The following is a 23,246-nucleotide window of genomic DNA, read 5'->3' as shown; positions in this document are numbered from 1 at the left end:
CTTGATAAAGAAAGGGAGAAGGAGTAAAAGATTTATTGTATACATTGATAAACTTTAGTACCTCTGCAACAGACAGTTATTGCATTATTCTTCGTTTATATAACAAATGCTTTGTAAAAAGGAGAAAGAGTAAAAGATTTATTGTACATTAATAAGCTTTTAGTATCTTTGCAACAGTACTTATTGGTTTTTTCGTGTTTATACAACAAATACTTTCTTAAAATATCGAACAAAATTAGTTAGTGCCCTTTTGAAAAATATTGCTTAAAATCCATGATATAATTTATGAAACAATTTATAAGACTGTGTTTATTCTATTTAAAATATATCGCGTATTTATTTTATATGTAAGTCTTCAATTTATTTGCTGTGTTATGTTTTTAATGAACAATATATTGGTTGATGAATCTTGACAATGAATAAATGAATAATCTTAATGTAACAATTTCTTCAAACAATATCCTTTTTATAAACATAACATATGATTGTATGTTGTAAATAATCAACCTATAATTCATTGTTATATTATAATTTAAATTCTTTTCACTTACACAACTAGATTGTGCGTATGCATGTAATTGTTGATTCCATTGAACCAATTAATTGAGTAAATTAAATGCTCAGTTTAAAGAATATAGTTAAAACCTTTCAATAAATATATTGCAAGAAACTGGAATAATCTGGGATTATTTCACGCTTTTACATTTTAGGGCACTGTTGCTTAACTTACTGATAAATAGATATTCTGTGTTTTTATATTATATTTAAAATACTGTGAGAAAAGAATAAGGTGTTTAATAAATTAATATTGTTTGTAAAGTTGCACAAATAGAGTTAGAAGATAACTGGAGAAATACCCATCATTACTTTAATACTTCTATGCTCATGCAGAATTTAAGTTGATTTCATATTTTTTTAACCCTAAACTGTATAAGAATTCGTAACACATATTCTTTTTAATATATTAAAACAATAACATATAATACAATTTTCAAATTCTGTTTTTAAAAATTTATTTTTAATCGAGTTTTAATTTATCAATCAAAAATTTATTAGATTTTATATGAAAATTTATTAGGTTTTATATGAACATTTTTTTATTCCTATAATATAAATTTATTATATCGATATGTATATATTAAATTATATTGTTTTATACTGTTTAGGGTTAATTGAGTATACATATATTTTATTTTACATTCATTTATATTTTATCAATTCTTCAAATAAAAAAAACATTTGCTAGAAAAATAATTTATCCTGACAAAGTTCATCGTTTTTATACATCGTGTCTTACAATACAGAATATATTTATATATACGATATATGTATGCATATTATATGTGCGATATATATATTATATATATATATATATATATATATATATATATATATATATATGTATATATCAACATATATATATTATATATATAGGCTGCGTTCCAATTTCACTGCCAGTACTAAAAATCTATAGTTTACGTGACGTACACTATAGATTTTCAGTACTGGCAGTGGATATTGGAACACAGCCATATATATATATGTTTCAATACAATTATCGCAGACGCAGGCAATAACATGCACTTGTCACTGCTGTTAATCCTTTTATTGATTAAGAATATTAAAAAAGAAAAAAAAACAGACCGATGTAAAAAGCTACTTAAATTTTAAATCTTGTATTAAATATTCAATAATTATATGTAGATAAAGGATTAACAGATTGAGCATAACAACATAAATTGATTTTCTTATCTTTAGCGATTAAATAAAATTAAAAGACAGATTAGAATTTGTAATATTAATTCTTTCACTACACTTTTGTAAAAATATCAGCACCTTTGAAAGTTTTGTTCAGTTTTGAAGTAAAACAATCTACATATTGAAGCAGCAATGAAAATAAAAAAAGAAATTTACTTATTGAAGAAAATAAAAATTATAGTTTATAAAAAATATAATTAAAAAAATAATTGTCGTAAATTAATGTAAAAACTGCTTTGTTCTTTATTATCACATATTCAATTTATCAAATTTTGGAATCACTTTCCAGTGCACTTTCTGTTTTACATTAATGTTAAAAATATAAACAAATTCTCTTAAAAATCTAACGAAAGAAAATATAGCGCAATTAATTAATGTATTACAAGATGAATTAATTAATAATAGTTTGATTTACTTCTCAGTCAGGAACTAATTTCATTAATTAATAAGGCTAGGAGTAAGGAATAAAGCTTGTGTCATAAAAGAGACAATCGATTGTGAGGAGGCCACCTTATTATAATCCTCCAGGTTTTTGAATATTCTTTGCTCCATCATTTCAATGAGACTTGATAGAAGATCCAGTCCTCGAAAAAGGATGGGACAAAGGCGCGATCCTTTGTGAATGTGACCGGTACGCACAGTTGTAATAGAACCTCTTCATACATTTTTAAGGATTCTGGACAAGACGCGCCATTTCCCTGTGTTTGAAAAATATATTAAATACAATAGTAAAAAGTATATTTATAACATATTTTAAACCGACTTCTACGTCTAGAACTTTGAAAAATTGTATATAATTTTTTTTTAACAAAATATATCTTTTTTGATACTTATAAATTAAAGTTAAATCTTCTTATATAATTAATAAAATTAGATACACTTTGAACTTTTTAAGTGAAAATACTTACATGTGTCATATATTTTCCTGAAGGTTTTAATACCTTCATTGATGAGTTCAAGATTAGTCTAATAAAGTCCCAGGCATCACCATGTGGTGTTGTGCTAATAGGAATATCCGTTAAATCGCCGAATACATAATCGAACTGTCGTCCTTCCTCAATCATATGCGCTAATGCTTTCACGCAATCTCCAACAATAATCTATAAAGCGTTATATTATTCTTATAAATTCAAATATATATAATAATCTACAAAAATTCAAGACTGAATCTTACTTCATAATTATCGCCCTTTCTCTTGTCTAAGCAATCACCACATATGCTTCGCATATGCTGACTACAAGCTTTCATGACAATATCATCTATCTGCAAGCAAATATGAGAAGTAGTATAAATTGTTCACAATTATGATATGAAATTTAGTTTACATACTTCTAGCATTGTGACAAATTTTGGCTTTTCTTTCAACAATTCCCATAATAGGCCGCCATCACCACCGCCAAGTATCACTATTTCCTTGCCAGCATAGTTTTCTTTGCCACGCTGCATTAGTGTTTCTGTATATATAAGATCTGCCTCGGACATATCTATGGAAGAATTTCTAGTAAGTTGCAAATAGTAGACAAAATTATAATATAATGTCGCTTACTTTGTAGCTCGTCGAGTACTAGCAGATTACCAAGCGATTTGGAGTGCACAATTTGTACCTTCTGATATGGTGATCTAGCCTCGAATACGAGTTTGTCGATGTCATACTCCAGTAGCCGTTCATCTTGAATAAAAGTAATTTTTATTGACAACACTTGTCGCCAAGTTACAATAAACGCTAATTTAAAGCATGCTTTCATACAAGAAAAACATCGCAACAAATAGAAAACGAGGTATCGCAAGACAAAGCTGATAACACGCATGGGAACGTTAGCATCATAACCAGACGAAAAATGATATGAGAGGAGGGACGATTGTAAAAGATACTATTAAAGCTGCGGTCGCTTCGTCATGCAATAATGTCCTCGATATTAACGCGGAGAAGTAGGAAAGACGTTCCAGATATTCAATCTGGAAATCAATTCAATCGAGCACAGGTTTTTATGTGCATATTACCAACGAATATAAAGGTGTCTAGAATCAAAAATCTCTCAAGCCTAGGGCCTCTTATAAACTTCAATTATATGCGAAATCAAACATTTTAAATAAATTTTACAGGTTTGTGGCTTGATGAATTTCGATTCTTAAACGCCTGAGAGATATATTCGATACTTTAGATTTTTGGATAGATGTTCTTTATTCGTATTATACCTTTTTTTAAATAAAAAAAACGAGAGGACATTTATAATACAAACATTTACAAATCGATGGACAATACTAGTTTTCCAATTTGATCGAGCTCCTTAAGTATAAGCAGTTCCTTCGTAAGAGCGGTCGTTAGCTGGTCCGTAAACATAATTATAAATAAAAACTCACCAGCGGTAGGAAAGTATCTCTCAAAAGGTCCACCGCGTTTAATTGGGGTAAGCGTGTGCGACCGTGTAGCGGTTGCTGCTGTCTGCAATGCCGCTTCCAATTCTTTGGCAAACTATCACGATCGGCCATCATCATCATCGTCATGACCATCATCATCATCATCATTATCATTATATCATCATCATCATCATCATCATCATCATCATCAAGCCGAACCAATGAATGAACAGAACAAAGACACTATCTTGTAAAACGGAATCGCTACACTCCTTGTTGTTAAGGAAGCTAAAAAAAGGTGTCAAAATCTGGCAAGCCATGATATATGGCAAAACTTATCTTTGTCCAAACAAATGATACGTAACAAGCGATATAACGCGAGTTATGATAAAGATAGCTGTATCTGCGTGTATTTATACATGTTGTATTATCGAGAATCGTACGACTAAAAGTGACAAAGATTTACAAATTTAAGAATTAAATTTTAAAATTTAAAGGATAAATAATTTCCGAATACTAAAGAAGAAAAATACAATATAATCACGAAAATAATATCTTAAATTATTTTATAATTTTATATATATTATAAACATATATATATATCTTAATTCTTCACAAACATTTCAGTTACGTGTAAACATTATTTTAATAGAATTTTAATTTGTTAAAATAATAGAAAATAGAAAATGTAATAGCATTAATAATTATTATTATTTACAATGCAAGTCATATGTTCACATTAGATCTTTTAATTATCTTTCAATGTTGTGTAATCATTGTTGAAGTAAGTTTTAACGTGATATATGTGTCCTACATATTGAATCAAATGCCTAAGAGCTTTTATTCGTACGATCAAAAACAACAAGAGAATAATTGTAATAGAAATATATATATTCAAATATTATATTTATAATAAGTAGTTAAAATTTTTTTATGAATAAATTGAGGGTGCTGGATAGAAAACTTGGGAATGTAATAGTGCTGGGAAAAAATTAAGTTAGCATTCCTAACAAGCGGCCTATCCTAAATATCTATTAATGACAGTCAATAGCGATTGTAACTCTTTCTATGCCAAAAATATTTCATGATATGAAATCTACATATATATATATGTAAAGTAGATGTGTTAGGAAAAGTAAACGAGGAACAAAATTTAATTGAGGGAAAACATTTTCTACCTGATAGCGTCAGATAGAGGTCATATATGGTTCCTCGTCTTATTGGCGGTAAGTGTTTGCTACGCTGGCTGTTCAAAGCCATGGCAACATCAGCTTCCAAGTATCGCAACTGCTACAATATTCTGACAGTTATATCATATTTCCTACTTTTGTTGTAAAAATGCCTATACAGGTTGTTAAAAAGAAGGGACTAATAAGACATATAGTACTCAGAAATTGAATAAAATAATATTTAAGTAATAAGATCGAAATAAAATAGATCTTTATGATTTTGTTCTCATATTATTTAACTTTTTACTCACTAGGTATAAAAATTATCTTATCATTGTGTGTTTAGACAAGATAACATAATTCTCCATTTATACACATCACATTGTAATGTGGTTATTTGATCTTACACATTTCAAAACTTTACAAATACAGATATAAAAATTTGTTTGTATAATTAATTTGAGAGTTTAACAAAGTTTAAAGTCAAATATTGTTTCTATTTATAATTAAGCGTAGTTATTTCTCTCACTTTTTTTAACTTATTAAGATAAAGGAAAAAAATTAGAACCAAATTGCTGATTTTACTTATTTGATCTTAAAGTTGAGCAATTGTTAACAATAAAAGGGATAAGTTTACGTAAATCATTTGTATATTAAAGTCAAAAATTTTTTTTATCCTGAATGAAATAAATTTTTCGAACTATATTAATTAAGTACTTTTAATTCAATAAAAGTATTATATGCGCTTTAGATTTTGAACCCTTTCCTTTAACAACTAGTATTTTATTATTTTATATTTAATTTAATTTTAAATTTTATTATTTAAAGACACTAAGTCATAAATACATATCGAGATGCATTATATTTATAATCAATTGTCTATCAAATTTGTTACATTGAAACTCTAATGGGAACTTGTGTGTATGATATCTTTTTCTTTAACAGCCTGCATTTTACTATTTTAGATTTTAATTAGTTATAATTTTATCACATTATGTTGCATTGTTCATTCATTGTTGCATTGTCAAATTAATTACAATTTTCTAATGAAAACCTACATTCGCTATTCATTCCTCTTTAGATTTCTTTAAGAAGAAACATTAACAAATAAATACAGGATAAATTCTACCTATACATACATATAAGGATATATTGTATTTTTGACAATTATAAGCGTTTCTTAAAATTATTCATAAAAGGGACATTTTCTATTACTCAAAATTGTTTAATTTAGTGCATACATACCTCAAAAGTTAACAGAGCTTCCTGATCATCCTGCTTGTAATATTCGATGTTTAACGTAATCAGACCTTCCGTGTATCCTCTGACAGTGATCAAACTGCCCCTAGGTCCGGTATATAAAACGAGCAAACTGCCATCGATATTAGATTCTGTCAATGGCTTGAGACCGATGAAATGTTCCGCTAGTACGTTCCCGATCGCCGACTTCAAGCCCGATCGTTTTTCCATATCGGCGATTACGCTACTGGACACCGTGAAGTCCAGGAGTACTGTATGTGCCACCATCGTTTCTACAGGTATAGGATTAATCAAATCATTTCGGAGCACATGAATTCGTCTTATATTTTCCATCGGGGGTCCCTTATCGCGTAGAGGGGGTTCTTATCGCAAGCAGGTGTACAATCGTATCTTATTAACATACGAGGAGTTCTAACTTAAAGGTTATGTACTTCTCTTGCAACCTTTTAAATACATATTTGCATAACATCGTTCGTTTCATCGATGCATAAAAAAAGCCGAAGGTTAAGATACAATAATCAAGAATCCGCGGTGAAGAGTGCTAATGTCGATAGCACTAGGGAAAACATTACGTAATTAATTATCATTGGGATAAAAAAATATTACATAATTACTGTGCCGCAACGCATTATAATTAATTCCACCGATCGTAGTAGTGACCGATAATCGACAGGTGATTGATAAACCAGTGTGATCTACAGTTGTTTATACTCACATAATTATGCAATAACGTTTATCACACTCGGTCTGTTCGGATGAACACCAGTATTGCTCCCGGGGAAGGAAGGGGTGGGGAGGGGAGGAGGGAAGGGACGACTGGCGCATGCGTACTAATATACTAATGGAATATACAAGTTTTCGGATAGGCGCAAAAAATCCCGCGTGTGGTAAAATTTGTTTATCTCTGGGAACACTGACGTGAACTTGCCGTCCACTTCGTAAACACAGCGCTATGAATTAACCTTCAAAAAAATTTTTACTCCACGACTTTACCATGTGCAAACGTGTAATATTGCGTTTTGAAGACAATTCGGTAAAAAAGAAGCACTCGTAAGTTTATTACTTGCATATACTAGTAAATATAACTTGCATATACTAGTAATTTAATTATATTGAAAATAATGTGCGATTCTTGTAGAAGATATGGATATCAATTAAGAGATATAAAAGAATGTATGTGTAAAAAGAATACAGAGTAATATGTGCAAATTAAAGATTTAATCATATTTATTTTAAAACTCATTGTGAAACTTATTTCTTATTAAGAGTACTTATTTCTATCAATACAATCTTCCCCATGATCCACAAAAGGATCAGATATATTTGTACATGTATGTAATGTGTAAAACAAATATAATACATAAACAATATGTTTACACATATATATGTAAAACCCATAAGCAATTGTATAAAAAATTTGTATATATTGCCCATTAAATTATAAGCTTAATTGTAAAATGTATAGTGTAAGTGTATAAAACTCAAGAAATGCATATTAAGAAATCAAGTACATTTTGTGTTTCTTAAATAATGCATGGTATTGTCATGTTAAAATTAATCCTCCTGATCCTGTAACAATATTTGCATATGTTCTTTTTTACTCTTTCTTTGAATTGTTGGGAATATTTTGCTATTAACAGATTTAAAATAGTTGTATCTTGCCATGAGAGTTAATTTTCGAGAGAATGATATTAACAATTTGATTAAATTATTTTAAAATAAATATGATAGCAATATGCAATGATTTAGCATAAATTATTATTTCTTGAATATCAAATATCTGTTCATTTGATGCTTAAAACTTGATGTATTATTCATATTCAAGGAAGATCAGAATTCTAAAAAACATCTACATATATATGTAATAAATTTATAAATGCAAAACTTTTTATATCAGTAATCAAATTAAAAAAAAATAATATTAACATTTACTTATACATTTTGTCTTTTTCTTGCTGTATCTTAAAAGCCATATTTTAAAAATCATGATTTTTTTCTGCATTTTTCTTTACTCTTCAACGCCACTCTCAACTATACCATTGATTAAATAAATGTTTTATTCATTACATAATTTTATAACATATATAGACTGCTTATTCTTATTAGCATTTATATAAAACATGAATATAACATGAATTGTATATAATTAAAGCAGAAAATCTATTTACAATGCTGTGTGTAAAATTTAATTAGATACTCGTTGTACCTTAAATGCAGCCTTGAGTCCAATTGTAACAAGTACTCCAAGGCCAAACATCAATACGTATGGCAAATATTTTGCGCCAGGTATTCCCGGTCTTCTTTCAAGCAAATGTCTAAGCAACATCAATTTTTTATCGGAATATGGCGAAAAACGATTCCTGAAAAACGTATTTTCTTTTGAAAAAGTTCTTTTTTTTAAATATTGAAGAGCTAAAGCATTGATTAATAAATTATTGCAGAATATGTTATTCTATGATATATAACTTCTATGATATTAACTTATGATATATAATTATTCTTTAATGCAAGATAAATACTTATAAAAAAAAAGATTCTCTTACTTTCCTAATATCTCTGCAAATTTATTATAATTCCGGATCAAACAACCTTTTTTGTGGGTAAATGTATCATATGTATATTTTCCATGGTAGGCTCCTATACCAGAATTTCCTACTCCTCCAAAGGGTAGAGTCTCAACTGAGAATATAATATATAATGATAGTTTTTGAAATATAATATGAGAATGACAATATTTTATTAGTTTATTAGTATTATATTTTATTTTTCTTATTTTTTTCATCCACTTTGATCAATTTTAACTTTAAAGTTTTTATGTTTAATGCATATAAAAATAACTAGAAATAAAGGAATAATTATATAAATATTATTTATGATATGTATATATATATATATATTTTGTGCGAATATATATACCATATATATATATATATATATATATATATATATAAACTAAACTAATAAATAATGGAATAAAAATAGTGCAGAAAGATTACGGAAGGATAGAAATGCTTTGACATAAGAATTCCTACATATATTGAAACGTGCACTTCCTATATACATATACATGCATCTCTTTGTGTACTGCTTCTACATAATGTGCATATACCATTTTCCCAGCACAATTCAACAAAAAATTATAATTAATACAAGAAACATTAAATAACAAGAAAAATATTTCTAAAAAAATAAATAATAACCAAATAACCAAAAATAACCAAAATTCAAACAGAATTTATAACAATTTTTTACAACACAAGCTATGTAAAAATACCTGCTGCATGTAATATTACATCATTGACAAGAACACCGCCACTAGATGTATTATTTATAATCACAGATATAGTTCCTTTATCTTGGCTAAATAAGTACAATGTTAATGGCTTCTCCCTGTGTGTTTAAATAATTAATGAATTAAGAACATTATTGTATCTTCTTTTGATAATTCAGGGATGATAACGTAAATGTGGCTGTATACACAGTAATAATGAATATTTTGTTTGAAATTATGTTTTATACTATTTTATACTATTAAATTTGCAAAAGTCATTAAAAATCTTTTATTTTTGTACTGATTGAGCTGATATTGTTTGAATCAGACTATTATTAAACAGTTATTATATTGAATGTGTATTTGAATATAATATCTTAATAATAATTGTTATCATTTTTAGGTGTGTTCCATTTTATAAAAAAAATTTACAGTTTAACGATGGATTTGCAGTTCTTTTTCTTTATATACAATATGTGTATAAATAAAAATAGAAAAGTTTTATATGTACATGCATAGATGTAAGCTTTATATACATATATACAAATGAGAAATCTGATTTGGTAGAATAATAGTATTTTTTATCCCACATAAAACTAGAAGAAATGAGTATATAGTATTATTCTTAAGATAAGGAAAGGATACATTTTTCATACATTTCTAAATGAAAAATAAAAAAGCATTTCTTTCTAAGCAACTTGGAAGATTCATGCGCATTTTTCTAAACATTACAATTATTTTCCACATTTTCCCCAAAGAAAGATTATTATTAATTTCGATGAAATATGTACAATGTCATTGTCACAGGTAGGCATTCCAAGCACGAGGAAAAAGTATTGTGAAAGAATTACAATAGAAGATCCTCCTTTAATCTCTGCTTCACGATTTTTTTCCAAAATTTTTAATAAATAATGAAACAATTCCAATGTCATCACCTAGAATCCGGACTCACCGGTATATTGCAATATCGTGTCATTGACACATACAGCTCCGCTGGAGATTTGGTCTATAATTAAATCTTGCACCCTCTTGCTCATGGAAAATACGTATAGTACGAGTGGTCTTTCACTAGATGCGAAAAACTAATTACTTCGTGCCTTTCTCATATGCAACAATGAACTCATCGATGTAAAACACGAGCGCATGAGTATTTTTTTTTGTTACAAATATTGAAGATTGAAATAAAATTCTATTATTCGATAATGAAATTATAAAAGAAGAATAAAATAGGTTCGGATTAAAATGTTTAATTATAGGGAAAGTCGCGTTAAAAAATACACGTTATTTTAGAAGAAAGTATCCATTGCGTTATTCTCGGATCTCTTCTGGCTTATACTTACAATATCAATTAAAAAACTTACCGCTTATTAATGAATTCAATTGCTTCATATGCATTATCAATATTTATTATAGGCAATATCGGTCCAAATATCTCATTTTGCATAATAGGATCCGTTGCTTTGACATCAACGAGTACTGTAGGCGAGATATATCTCTCTGTAGGATTTGTATCGCCACCAACGGCAATCTTGCCATTACCACTTAAATAACTGACAAGTCGCCTAAAAAGTAAAGAAATAATTGTTTGATTTAATCAAATTGAGAAAAATAGAGATATTAAATACTAGTTTAGAAATTATAAATGATCAGAAAGTTTGATTACGTGTACGTAAAATAAACTTACTGATAATGTCTATCTGTGATTATGCGTGCTAAATCAGGACTTTCTTGTGCATTTTCGCCGTACCATTCCTTTAGAATCTTTTTAATTTCTTCAACAAGTTTATTTTGTACCTCGGTTGTACACAAAATGTAATCAGGCGCAATACAAGTTTGACCAACATTTATACATTTGCCCCACAAAATACGTTTTGCTGCCATCGCCATATCCACTGTGTTATCTATGTATACGGGACTAAAAATTTCCATCGTTGCTTAATGCATTTCATACGAAAGAGAAAGAAAGAGAAATGCAACTAAATTTGCATTTTTTGCATTTACATATATAATCAGCTTTTTACATTTACCTTTTGCCACCTAATTCCAATGTAACAGGTGTCAGGTACTTATTGGCAGCATTCCGTACGATTTTTCCAATCATGGAAGATCCGGTATAAAAAATATAATCGAAACGTTGATTGAGTAGCTCTGTTGTTTCCTGGACTCCTCCTAATATTACATGGCAACATTCCTGTATACAATAAATGATAAATAATAAGAATCTTTACAATTTCGAGCAATCATTTTAGATATAAAAGTAGAATTAAAATTGTTAAATCAAATTATAGTTAAACATTTACGAATTGCATATATAGGCTGCGGTCGGGAAGACGCTCTGGATGCTTTGAAACATCATTCTATCTTTGTTCTACATTCCATGAAAATAAAGTTAGAATGATGTTTCGGACCATTCATAGTGCAGTTTTGACCGCAGCCATAGTGATGTAATCATGCTTTTTATGCAATTCATGCTGGAAAAAACATTATCTGCTTATTTGCATCTTATTACTGTTAATGTATATGATTCATAGAAAAGAGAATATACATAAAAAGATAACTAATCTTTGCTCTAGCATTAGTAAGTCAGTATACGCATCAATAGTATACAATCATTAATATTTTACAATATAATAATATTAACAATTTGCAATTGGCTAATTTTGAAGTATTTTTATATTCAAAAATTTTCTTTTTTCTCTCTTATTTTTACAATTTAACACAAAAAAATTGCAAACATTTTTATTAGAGCTTAATTTTTCTACTATTATTTCTCTAACATTCCGAATTTGTGAGTATTTTGTGTAAAACAGCATATCTACGTACCATATCTAAATATTTCGGAATAGTTTCGTACAAATATTTCGCTGTAGCCATAGCTACCTCGGAGGGCTTCAAAATCACACAATTTCCAGCTGCCATGGCACCTATCATAGGTAATAGACTTAGCTGAAGAGGATAATTCCATGCACCTATAACTAATACAACTCCATAGGGATCCTTCCGAATTTCCACCGAATCGAAAAGGTTCGATAATCCTTTGGATGGCTGCAAGAATAAATTTCAAATTTTTACATTCATCAGATGAACATTGAAATCATTTTATAAACGGAAATCAAAAGATCGTCTCGAATAAGAAAATAATACAAATAATTATTACCTTTTCTGTTGCTGACCATTCTTTAATATGCATGAGCATGTATTTGATTTCTTGAGTTATATAATCGATTTCTAAAGCGTACGTTTCAAATTTACTCTGAAAAATTATCGATTAAAATTTGTTATTAAAATAATGTCAAGATAATATCGTATGTGACATCATTTTTTTCATACAAGATACAGATAACACAAGATTTTTCATTTTTATATATACAGATAACGCAATTTTTTATCATTTTTCTTATATCATACCCTATGCAAGTCTGATGCTAATGCTGCTATAATATCTGAGCTAGTTTCCGTTATCATACGTAAAATCTGCTTTAATTGTTTGATTCTCCATTCTATCGGTTTTGATTTTCCTCTGTTAAATGCATCCCGCAATCGTTGATTTACCTATTATAAATAATTAATAATTTATTAACAATGCTGATCCATCTTTTAAAATTCGTTTTTTTATAATTAAACAGATTTAATTAATTTATTTTAAATTATAAATACAAGGACAGCATATATAAATAATAATTCTCTTAAATATGTTCAATAAAGTACTTACATCAGCATAATTTTCTGACACTTGTTTACCATTTGCTGAAACAAATAAATATTCGGCGTCCGAATCATGACTCAGGAATATACAGCGAAGTTAAAAATATATTCCCCTTAATTTAAATATTAACACCCTTAATTTAAATATTAAAAAGATATATGTAAATTAAATTGATTTACACATCAACTGATTTAACCTTGCAAATTCACATTATTATAAATATAAGAAATGAATGAAACATAAATATATAATTAAGTTACGGAAGTAACGACGAATTATATGCTAAATCCATATCGTATACAAATTCATTTTGAATTATATATATTATAAAAAACGCATACAATAATAAGATAGAATGTTTGGCATATCTTGAATTTCGGTTTTTTAAATAAAAAATTGAATCCAAATTTATAAAGATTGAATTATTTAATAAATAGCTTTTATATAAATGTATCAAGAACTCTTTCAATAAAAGAATAATAAGGACATTAACATATCACAATATCTTATATTCTTATATCTTTAATTAATTTCGATAAATCTTCACTTTAATAAATATTTGATAAAATGACTAGTATTGCAGAGCAATTTAATATCGAAAAAATCTACTTAAAGAAAATTACACAAAATAAGTTTTTGTTAAAAAGAAATGCAAATATTATCTCATTAATTTTCATATTTAATTTTAAAAATTTATTTTTATTTTATTTATTTTTGTAATATTGATAAATTTATTTTTACATTTATAAATATGTGCTACGTGAGCAATAGTATATTTTAATTAATTCACATAATTAATTATTTGGCGCCTGTATAATGATTTATTTAAATTACAATATTGAAATATTAAGATTATAAAGAATTTATTATATTTATTAATAATAATTTATAATATTTATTAATAATAATTTATAAAGACTATAAAGATATTATAAAAAAATGCGCAAACAATGAAATTACTAAAATTATAAATAAGTAATTAGCCTTAATATATTTGAAATGTAAAATGTATGTGTATATATTTGAATGTAAAACAGCGAGTAAATAAAGAATAAATAAGAAAAAATAATAAAGGCTTTATTATTGCGATTCGAAATAAATCAGTCGAATGTATCTCGTTTAAAAGTAAAATGCATTTTAACAATAAAACCGCCAACCTTGAATATTTATTAAATATAGAGTACATATATTTTGAGAGCATATTGAAAGATTAAACTATAGCTAAAATATTTAAATATATACAGGTATTTTGAAATACTTTTAAAGACTTTTTTATAAATGTTGAAATCGATTTAATTTCGATGAATACAAATTTCTCAATATCGTAATCATTGATTATGATGTATATAATGATGTATATAATATGATAATGCAACATCGTAATCAAATATGTTCCAAACGTTTACATATATTTTTAGCTTTATCTATTCCTGAATAATGCATATCATTGTCAGTTTACCATCAGCATATCTTCAAATGTGACTCTGAATATAAACGACTGATTATAATGTTTTCAAATGAAGCAAATATGTTTGCTCCGAAAGCGATTAATGACGATATAAATTCTTAAGCTACTATTGCATTATTAAATTAATCCTTGAAATAAATAGAAAGCATTTGCTTGATCAATCATGGCAAAGATTTTTTGTAATTTAAAGCTAAAATAGCAAAAGAAATCGAATGTACTTTACATTATTTATATTAATCAGATCTTTACTTTTCTGTACTTTACATTATTTATATTAATCAGTTCAAAATCTACTTTCAAACATATATTTTAGTCGCAAATTGGGTCTAAAATCACTCTCATGGCAATCAAAAATCTATTTCACTCGAAAATATTAATTTATAATACTTTCTTACTTTCTTTTTCCTATATATATCTCTTAAGCTAAGAGTTACTACCTTGACTAAATTCTCAATACTAATTGATTAACTTATAGGATGACACCGATATCAAAATTTCTAATGTACAATGTAATTATTAATATATTAAAAATTTTTAAATTAATTTGCTGCATATCATATTGTAAATTATCAACAATTAAGTTAAATTTGATTCAAATAGCCTTAAAAAATTGAAAGATTAAGCTATTTCGATAAGAAATTTAATGTTTTAAAAAATTCATCGAAAATAAAATATTTAAAAATTAGGTGAAACTTTGAGAAAAAATAGAAATTGTTAAAATCATTTTTAATATTATAAATTTATTTTATTTTATTTTATTTATTTTATATTATATTTATTTCATTAAATATTAATATTTATTTTATTTAATATTATACATTTATAAATAAAACTAAGATTACAAGACAATATTTATAAATATATTAAAAAAGATTGTCATCTATCAGTTTAGTGTTCTGCAATATTGTTACTGTATTGCAATATTGTTATTGTGTTATTGTACATTGTAGTTACGAAATGACAGAAGGAAAAGAAAACAAAAGAATCAGAAATAATATTGTGCTGCATCACGCTTCTGTTAAAGAACATAAATATATCCTTATTAGATGAATGAGAGAAAGAAACGAAAATCGATATAGATGTAAAGGAATGATCTAAGACGTTATGTATATATTTTGTATGCAGATAACACTAGAATTTATTTTGTATGCAGATAACATTCGGATGTTTCTCGTTATCGAGATACGTAAATTGAGAAGTCTCAACTATTGGAGCTAAACTCACAAAAAACCAGTTATAAACATGTCAGGAATAATGGAACTTGAAATGTAATACGTAATGACTACGTGCCGTCATTTCATGGCCATCGAGAACATCAATCAAATGATAATGACATGATTCACAAGAAACAATTATGTAAAAATATGAAGGAAAAATATTGCACAGTCAAATTTTAAAATTGCATTATTACTAGATTATTTGAACGATAATATATCCGTACTTTTGACGCGAATTATGGAAAATCGATAGCAATTGGTCTTACCCATCATGGTACTTGCTGTCTTCCTATTTCGTATAAATCGTTAGAGCTAATCGTTAAGTTGACAAGGCACAACTCAATGGTCGCACGAGCACGTACAATTGCACGTTATAGACTAAGTTCTAAAATGCAACGTAGGAGCACAAAGTGTATCTTCATCTTCTGTTATCTCCGTGTTTCAGAAAAACAGAAGGAAGGGAGCGAAAGGAGCGCCGAGAGTGAGAAATGTTGCAACTAAGAAGTGTCAGATGCTCGAGGATTCAAGATCATGAGAAGTGACTGAAGGTACATACATGCGTATATTATATATATATATATATCGATAAATAAATATTGAGAAAAAAGTCGTAGGTGGTTATTAATAACCGTCGTCAGAGGGTACCACCTGTCAAAATTACCATGCCATAAAATGTAGAACATAGGACGTTCATGTTAAAACTTAGTTCGCGGATAACTAGCCGAGTAAAAGTGAAGGGTGAAAATTTAAGTTTTGTGGGGTGGATAGTTATCTACAAACCAGTCTCACACGTGCATTTCCTTATAGGGCATTACATTCTTTAGATATTACGTACTTTCACCTGGATATGGAAGTAAGTTTCTTTTTTTTATAATTTGCAAGATCTTTTTTTTCTTGGTGCGAAACTTCATTTAATTACCTTATCCTTTACAAAACTATTAACTGACTTTTTAATTTAACGATTTAACACTTACCTTCTTTAGAAGGAAGTTTATTATGTAATGAGTTTAAAAAAACCAGTTTTATTATTCTATATTTATATAAGAAGAAATGCATTAGATATTCTCAAAGAAATATTCGAGACTTAAATAATTCAGTGTCAAATTAAAGTGTCAAGTTAAAAGTATGCTAATTAAAGATTGAAAATTACATGAAACATTGAAAATTAAATGAACGAAATTTTTATTTAATTTTATTTAATTATTCTCTTGAAACTTAATTCCTGAAAATCTTGATTTCACTAAAATTTGGAAGTAATAAATATATTTTGATATTAAGATAAATTTCTTATTCTCTTTTTGTATGATAAGTATTATATATTACATCAAGTATAAAAAAGCGTATTAATTATACACATTAATTATACTACAATCATTTTATTTTTTTAGGCGGTTTTGCAAGTTTTATATAATCCTTTTTTATCGAATTTTTTTTAAGCACAATTCATAACTAAAATCGAAGAAGCAATTCGAAGATATTAAAACATATTTTCTAAAAATGTGATCTGAGAATATATTTGCTGAACGATAGCTAAAGTATCATTTTCAAATATGAAAAGGCATACCATTGTGATGATTATTCCGTGGTACTGGATGCACATGTATTTTTACACAGTCCGCTTTTAATGTATTCACAGTATCATTCGACATTTCACAGAAAAATATCTTTAACTAGAATATTTCGTTATAGCAAGTAAATTCTAAGCAATATCTCTTATCAATATCGAATAATTTTTCGTTACTGCAATTATTAATTTTTAAGTAATACAATAGTTATATTAATATCGTCAAATTTTTTTTGACCAATAATAGAAGAAAAAAAATAAGATCTTTTATGAATAGATGTTGAATGATTTGAGATAATATAGCACTTGTGTGTGTGTGTGTGTGTGTTATTAATTTCTCGTATAGATACTCTATATCACAAGTGTTGTTTCGAGGTTGTCAGATTCGAGACTGGTTAAGGTGAGTTGATGATGCGAAAGGCTCAAGGATATGTGGTGGGGATAGTTCGGAATATAAAACAGTATCTTTCAAAATCTTTAATTTTTAATCTAAAGCTGTGTGAACTTGTTGTGAAAAGTAGTTTAAAAATATATACACTTACACACAATTGTATGAATTAGTGTACATATTTAATTATTTGATTTTCTATAATTATTCAATTCTGAATTCAAGATTCGCATAAAATTTCAAATCGTAAATTTTTTCATATCTCTCCCTCTCTCTTTCTCTTTTTTTGGGACTTCAGAATTTTCTAAATTAAAATTAAAAATTTTGAAAATTTTAGCTTTAATTTTTAGAATTATCTTTTACAGAATTATCTTTTACAGATAAAAGTGACAGAATCACACAATTATCCTTATATAATTATAAATTTTATCCTTGTTTGACAATTAAGTAAATTGATAACAGAATCACACAATTATCCTTATATAATTATAAATTTTATCCTTGTTTGACAATTAAGTAAATTGATTGTTCTATTTAAAAATTCAATGTTATACATTCATAGAAAGAAATCAATGTCAATCAGTAAATAATCTATGCGTGACATACGGTAGCTAAGTAGAAAATTACACGTTCGTCTTCCATTTATTGTTAGATATGTAATTTTCTAGTTATACATATAGCTAAGTGAATTTATCCTTACTTTGTCTCATCTATTTTTAATTTATCGTTCCAAGGTGAAAGAACAAGTGATGAAAGATTTTTATGCCAAGGTGATCTTTACTTACAAAAAAAACTTGTTCAAAAATGTAATTATTATATTATGTAAATGTTAAATTATGACAATTTTTTCGCAATAAATTTGGAAAGGCTAAAGAAATAATAACTTTTTTACTAATGTAATTCAATTTTGTATCCTATACACACACACACACACACACACACACACACACACACACACACACACACACACACACACACACACACACACACACATATATATATATATATACATATATATATATATATATATATATATATATATATATATCTTATTCTTATAATTTAAGATTATAGCCTTAGTAAAATAAATTATGAAAGAATTACTTACTTAGTTCAGAAACATTTATAACAACTTCTTGCATATTAATGCGGCAGTCATCGGAATGTTGCTCGGTATCTGTCGGAATCTCCAATACTACATCATCCTAAATGCAAAATATCACGAGTATTAGTAATTCATCAATAAATATATTTTGTCAGATTGTTTATCTCTGACTCACTCGTTAAATAAATATGTACATAAATACATATATTAAATATACATTAAATAGATATTAAATATACATTATATTAAATATACACTAGAGAAATTTTAGAAACAATAATGAATGATAGTAATTAGCTTGCGTTCATATATATTTTAAAAATTGTTTAATCATTGTACAATTATCAGCATTTAAATCGTACAATGGCAGACAATTACTATTTTAAATATATTTTCAAAGAATTTTTCAATTTATTGTACATACTTGATACATATTCACGTATATAGTTATCAAATCGCAGTTAACGATCTGGAAAGTGGAAAATAGAGAGAGAAAGAGAAAGAGAGAGAGAGAGAGAGAAATAGAGAGAGCTCCTAGTCTTTTTATCGCATGCCATTTCACTTCCTTGTCGAAAGTGCAAGTTACGCGTATGTGGTTTATAATGCTCATACTACATTCAGTGCTCAATCATACGAATAATGATAGTCTATAACAGTCTTAATATATAGAACAAGTTTTTATTACGTAAAAAATTGCTTATATTAAATGCTAAGATTTAAAATAAATACTGGTTTCCTTAATTATTATGTACTGTCGTTATAATGTAATTAAAAATGACAGATAAATTACCATTTTATCTTGTGTCGTATTATGAAATACATATATTTGTTATTTTTTCTTATACCGGTAATTTTCTGAAAATCACAATAGAATAAGAAGAGCTACAATAGCATATTATAACAAGAATATTATACCATATATCTCACATCATTATTTTCAATATCTAAATAATAATTTTTAAAATTGAATTTGATATATATAATGCAAAATAATCAATTACATTATTACATTATTCAGAGATTATGCGCATGTGCATTCAGAGATTATGCACATGTGCACATTAAGGCGGAAAGGATTGGAAATAATTAAAATAATTATCGTTTGAATATGATTATTTTGTTATTTAACAAAATTCTGATTATTTCGTTGCTCAAGAAATTGACTCTTATAATTTTTTATAATTTAAATATATAATTTAATATAAACTTATGTTACAATATTTCACAGTCATCTAAAGAACCTGATATCTTTTTTTCATTTGATAAATATTTAAAAATGTTTCGTACCTATTTTCAAAATATTGAGAATTTGAAATGAAAATTGTACAGAATGTTCTTTCATATATTCAGAATCTTCAGTACAATTTTTAAATCGAGTCACTAAAGCGTTCACAAATTATAAGGATTTTAACTTGCACCGAATTAACATGTGTTCTTATGGGAAATCTATAACCACGTCGATTCAAATAACAAAAACACATGGAAATAATATTCAGAATTTGTTTAAAATTTGCAAAAGTGTAATTTAGATACAGAGGAAATATTTGATCAAATAATATTATACAAGTACTAACTGGTTAAAAAGATATTTAATAAAATTAGCCATGTATCTGACACAAGGCGAAATTCTGCCAAAAGTTAATTATTTCGATTAACAAAATTCGGAATATTTCAGTAAAAACGCAATAAATATTTAAAAAATACATTTCTGCACTGTAGCTAACTCAAAATACACCAAAAGTGGATATATTCGTCAATTTCAGCTACTTTTTGCTGGGATTGTACATACAAAACATCCTTAAAGGAATTTGAACTTTGCGATTGTACATTGATATGTAATCATATTAATATATTTATAATGAAATCGTAGTCAACTCAGCGTGCTACTTGTGATCATTATCGCAATCGGAAATTGCATAACATTTTAAGAATATTTCAAGCTTAACGATTCCTTAAGAAGTGAAATATTCGCGATTGTACATTAATATGTAATCATATTCATACATTTATAATGAAATCATAGTCAAGTGAGCGTACTATTTGTGATCATTATCGCAATCTAAAATTGCGTGACATTTTAAGAGTATTTCAAGCTTAACGATTCCTTAAGAAGTGAAATATTCGCGATTGTACATTGATATGTAATCATATTCATACATTTATAATGAAATCATAGTCAAGTGAGCGTACTATTTGTGATCATTATCGCAATCTAAAATTGCGTGACATTTTAAGAGTATTTCAAGCTTAACGATTCCTTAAGAAGTGAAATATTTAAAGAATACCGAAAGAACACACACAAATGTTTCGTTAGGTATTGCACAAACATACTTTTACGAATTACGTAATACGAATCTTTCACTAATATTACTCGTGAAGGATATTTTAAAATACGCGTTTACTTAAGATGACCTTAATACTATTATAACGTCTCTGTTGAAAGTTCTAAAATTTGAGTCCTTCGAATCGACAATTAAAATGTAAGAATCTATGTGCTATATTATAATGTTTAATAGTATCAAACCTCGAAATTACATTAGTAGCGCTTAATAGAAAATGATTGATGAAATTCGAACTATATAAATAATTTAAATGTCTGTTATATATTTTTATCGTCATGGTTATAATTTGGCATTATTTTACTTCAAAATTCGGCAAATCGAGTATGATGAAATGTATTCACGTGGTCACAAGAAGTCAAAAATATCAGCTGATATTATGACTATTTGTATAAGAACTCACCATGTCTACAGATTCCGTACAAGGTGTCGTTGTTCCGCTCATCGTTATTTATCTTTGTAGACGTAGATTGATCACTAACCAAAGCAACAACTTGTTTTCTATTATATACAGGTTCTCTGTTATATACAGGTGTAACTACAAAATTACATAGCGCAATCTTTGCGTGATTTTATATGTAAATTCTTCACATTTATATTATATGAATATAAGCAAGTTATGTAAGATTTGTTAAGTGCTACTAATTAATATTTTTTAAAATACGAAAAATAATATAATACGAGAAATAATATAATATAAATAATATAATATAAAAATTTATATTAAAAACCACAAAAAAACTAATAAAATATTAACCAGTAAACTTAGAAGTAAATATAACAGTGCATAGCGCACAATCACTAAATGTCTTGTGTTGAAGCTTCGACTTCTCTCTAAGGCAAGTTTCATGAATAATCATTATAATGACCCTACGTGATCTCACGTGTCGCAGAGATTCACGTACTTTCGAAACAAATATTTTTATTTATACGAATGGCTAACGTGGTTTTACACAACTTGCGAAATATTATATAGATGTTAAAGCACAAAATAAAAATAGCCAAATATATCTTCTTCAGAATCATTGCAGATATATCTTATTCAAAGATTTCAATGATTATTTTTCATGCGAGAATGATTCTGAAAGATTTATCAATTAAACACAATCTCATCATTCTCGTTAATGACCTTAAACCCGTATCAGACTGCGCGTTGAAGAATGAGAAAAAAATTGGAATTTGATCCATCAGGACAAAGGAATTTTCGGAAAGGCTCTCGCCCTTCCGATTGGTTCAATCTTTAATCTTCATGTAATTCGATACGAGCCTTTATGCGCACATGTCGCGGTAAGCCTACGAAATTATTGTCTTACACACAATAGTCAGTTTTTTATTTTTCGTTTTTCGTTCTAAAAATAGATTCAGTGGTACGTGACGATTGATTATCGCATCGCTTTTTCGTCGCTACAACTATCGCGTTTTATGTGCAGGTGCCTTTAAACATATCGTTAAAAGTCAGAAGGATAGAAACGCTTCGAGTTCATTTACGAACGCACGTTACTTGAAATTCTTTAGTATTAATCATGTCGAATTATTTACCTCTTTGCTTTTCTATTGTTCATCATTTCTCATTTTTGCATTGTTTTCCCATTCATATTCACACGTGACAAGTGAGTGAGACAAGGGAATGAGAAAGACTTGT

The 23,246-nt window shown here is 27.3% G+C and overlaps 3 protein-coding genes across 10 annotated transcripts in view; 1 reads left to right on the top strand and 2 right to left on the bottom strand.

Moving 5' to 3' along the window:
* Positions 1-1,977: 1,977 nt before the first annotated feature.
* On the bottom strand, positions 1,978-7,383 carry LOC105258881 (spermine synthase). Of its 4 annotated transcripts, none has more exons than XM_011270442.3 (8): positions 7,262-7,383; positions 6,532-6,818; positions 5,296-5,407; positions 3,306-3,428; positions 3,089-3,243; positions 2,933-3,022; positions 2,667-2,858; positions 1,978-2,456 (listed from the first exon to the last, which is right to left on the bottom strand). In XM_011270442.3, exons 2-8 carry the CDS (start codon positions 6,811-6,813, stop codon positions 2,310-2,312), a joined length of 1,101 nt encoding a protein of 366 aa, XP_011268744.1. In that variant the 5' UTR covers positions 6,814-6,818; positions 7,262-7,383; the 3' UTR covers positions 1,978-2,309. The 4 variants fall into 4 exon arrangements, with proteins under 4 accessions (XP_011268744.1, XP_011268746.1, XP_011268743.1 ...); XM_011270444.3 differs by having other exon boundaries at positions 5,296-5,404; XM_011270441.3 differs by lacking the exon at positions 5,296-5,407 and adding an exon at positions 4,121-4,232 and having other exon boundaries at positions 7,262-7,382.
* Positions 7,384-7,443: 60 nt separating this feature from the next.
* Positions 7,444-23,246, top strand: part of LOC105258875 (steroid receptor RNA activator 1) — a 31,977-nt gene continuing 16,174 nt past the window's right edge. Inside the window, exons 1-2 of one of the 2 annotated variants that reach the window (XM_011270425.3) lie at positions 7,444-7,596; positions 16,654-16,756. The gene's annotated coding sequence lies outside the window, so the exon portion shown is untranslated. Of the gene's footprint in view, positions 7,597-16,653; positions 16,757-16,933; positions 17,062-23,246 lie in introns of those variants that run through there. The other variant, XM_011270426.3, reaches the window with a different exon arrangement.
* On the bottom strand, positions 7,756-22,173 carry LOC105258874 (aldehyde dehydrogenase, dimeric NADP-preferring). 4 transcript variants are annotated; one of them, XM_025415193.1, is made up of 13 exons: positions 22,008-22,170; positions 19,269-19,365; positions 13,530-13,564; positions 13,226-13,369; positions 12,975-13,070; positions 12,641-12,862; positions 11,845-12,008; positions 11,502-11,732; positions 11,179-11,379; positions 10,770-10,885; positions 9,090-9,225; positions 8,753-8,906; positions 7,756-8,115 (listed from the first exon to the last, which is right to left on the bottom strand). In XM_025415193.1, the coding sequence occupies exons 1-13, from the start codon at positions 22,047-22,049 to the stop codon at positions 8,101-8,103; spliced, it is 1,653 nt and encodes a 550-aa protein (XP_025270978.1). In that variant the 5' UTR covers positions 22,050-22,170; the 3' UTR covers positions 7,756-8,100. The 4 variants fall into 4 exon arrangements, with proteins under 4 accessions (XP_025270978.1, XP_025270977.1, XP_025270976.1 ...); XM_025415192.1 differs by lacking the exons at positions 7,756-8,115; positions 10,770-10,885 and adding an exon at positions 9,821-9,936 and having other exon boundaries at positions 8,655-8,906; positions 22,008-22,173; XM_025415191.1 differs by lacking the exon at positions 7,756-8,115 and having other exon boundaries at positions 8,657-8,906; positions 22,008-22,171.

This window comes from Camponotus floridanus, unplaced genomic scaffold (assembly GCF_003227725.1).
Source record: "Camponotus floridanus strain SB8 unplaced genomic scaffold, Cflo_v7.5 scaffold115, whole genome shotgun sequence".
NCBI lineage: Eukaryota > Metazoa > Arthropoda > Insecta > Hymenoptera > Formicidae > Camponotus > Camponotus floridanus.
This window is presented reverse-complemented; position numbering and strand designations above follow the sequence as displayed.

Excerpts from the sequence above, each read along its gene's own strand:
- LOC105258881 (XM_011270442.3), bottom strand. The coding sequence starts at position 6,813 with ATGGTGGCACATACAGTACTCCTGGACTTCACGGTGTCCAGTAGCGTA. Across the intron at positions 3,023-3,088 it reads AATTTGTCACAATGCTAGAA|ATAGATGATATTGTCATGAA; the intron begins GTATGTAAACTA and ends ATTTGCTTGCAG. Across the intron at positions 2,457-2,666 it reads CAGGAAAATATATGACACAT|GGAAATGGCGCGTCTTGTCC; the intron begins GTAAGTATTTTC and ends TTTCAAACACAG.
- LOC105258874 (XM_025415192.1), bottom strand. The coding sequence starts at position 22,049 with ATGAGCGGAACAACGACACCTTGTACGGAATCTGTAGACATG. Across the intron at positions 19,366-22,007 it reads GTACGGAATCTGTAGACATG|GATGATGTAGTATTGGAGAT; the intron begins GTGAGTTCTTAT and ends TTTTGCATTTAG. Across the intron at positions 11,733-11,844 it reads TTGGAATTAGGTGGCAAAAG|TCCCGTATACATAGATAACA; the intron begins GTAAATGTAAAA and ends GGAAATTTTTAG.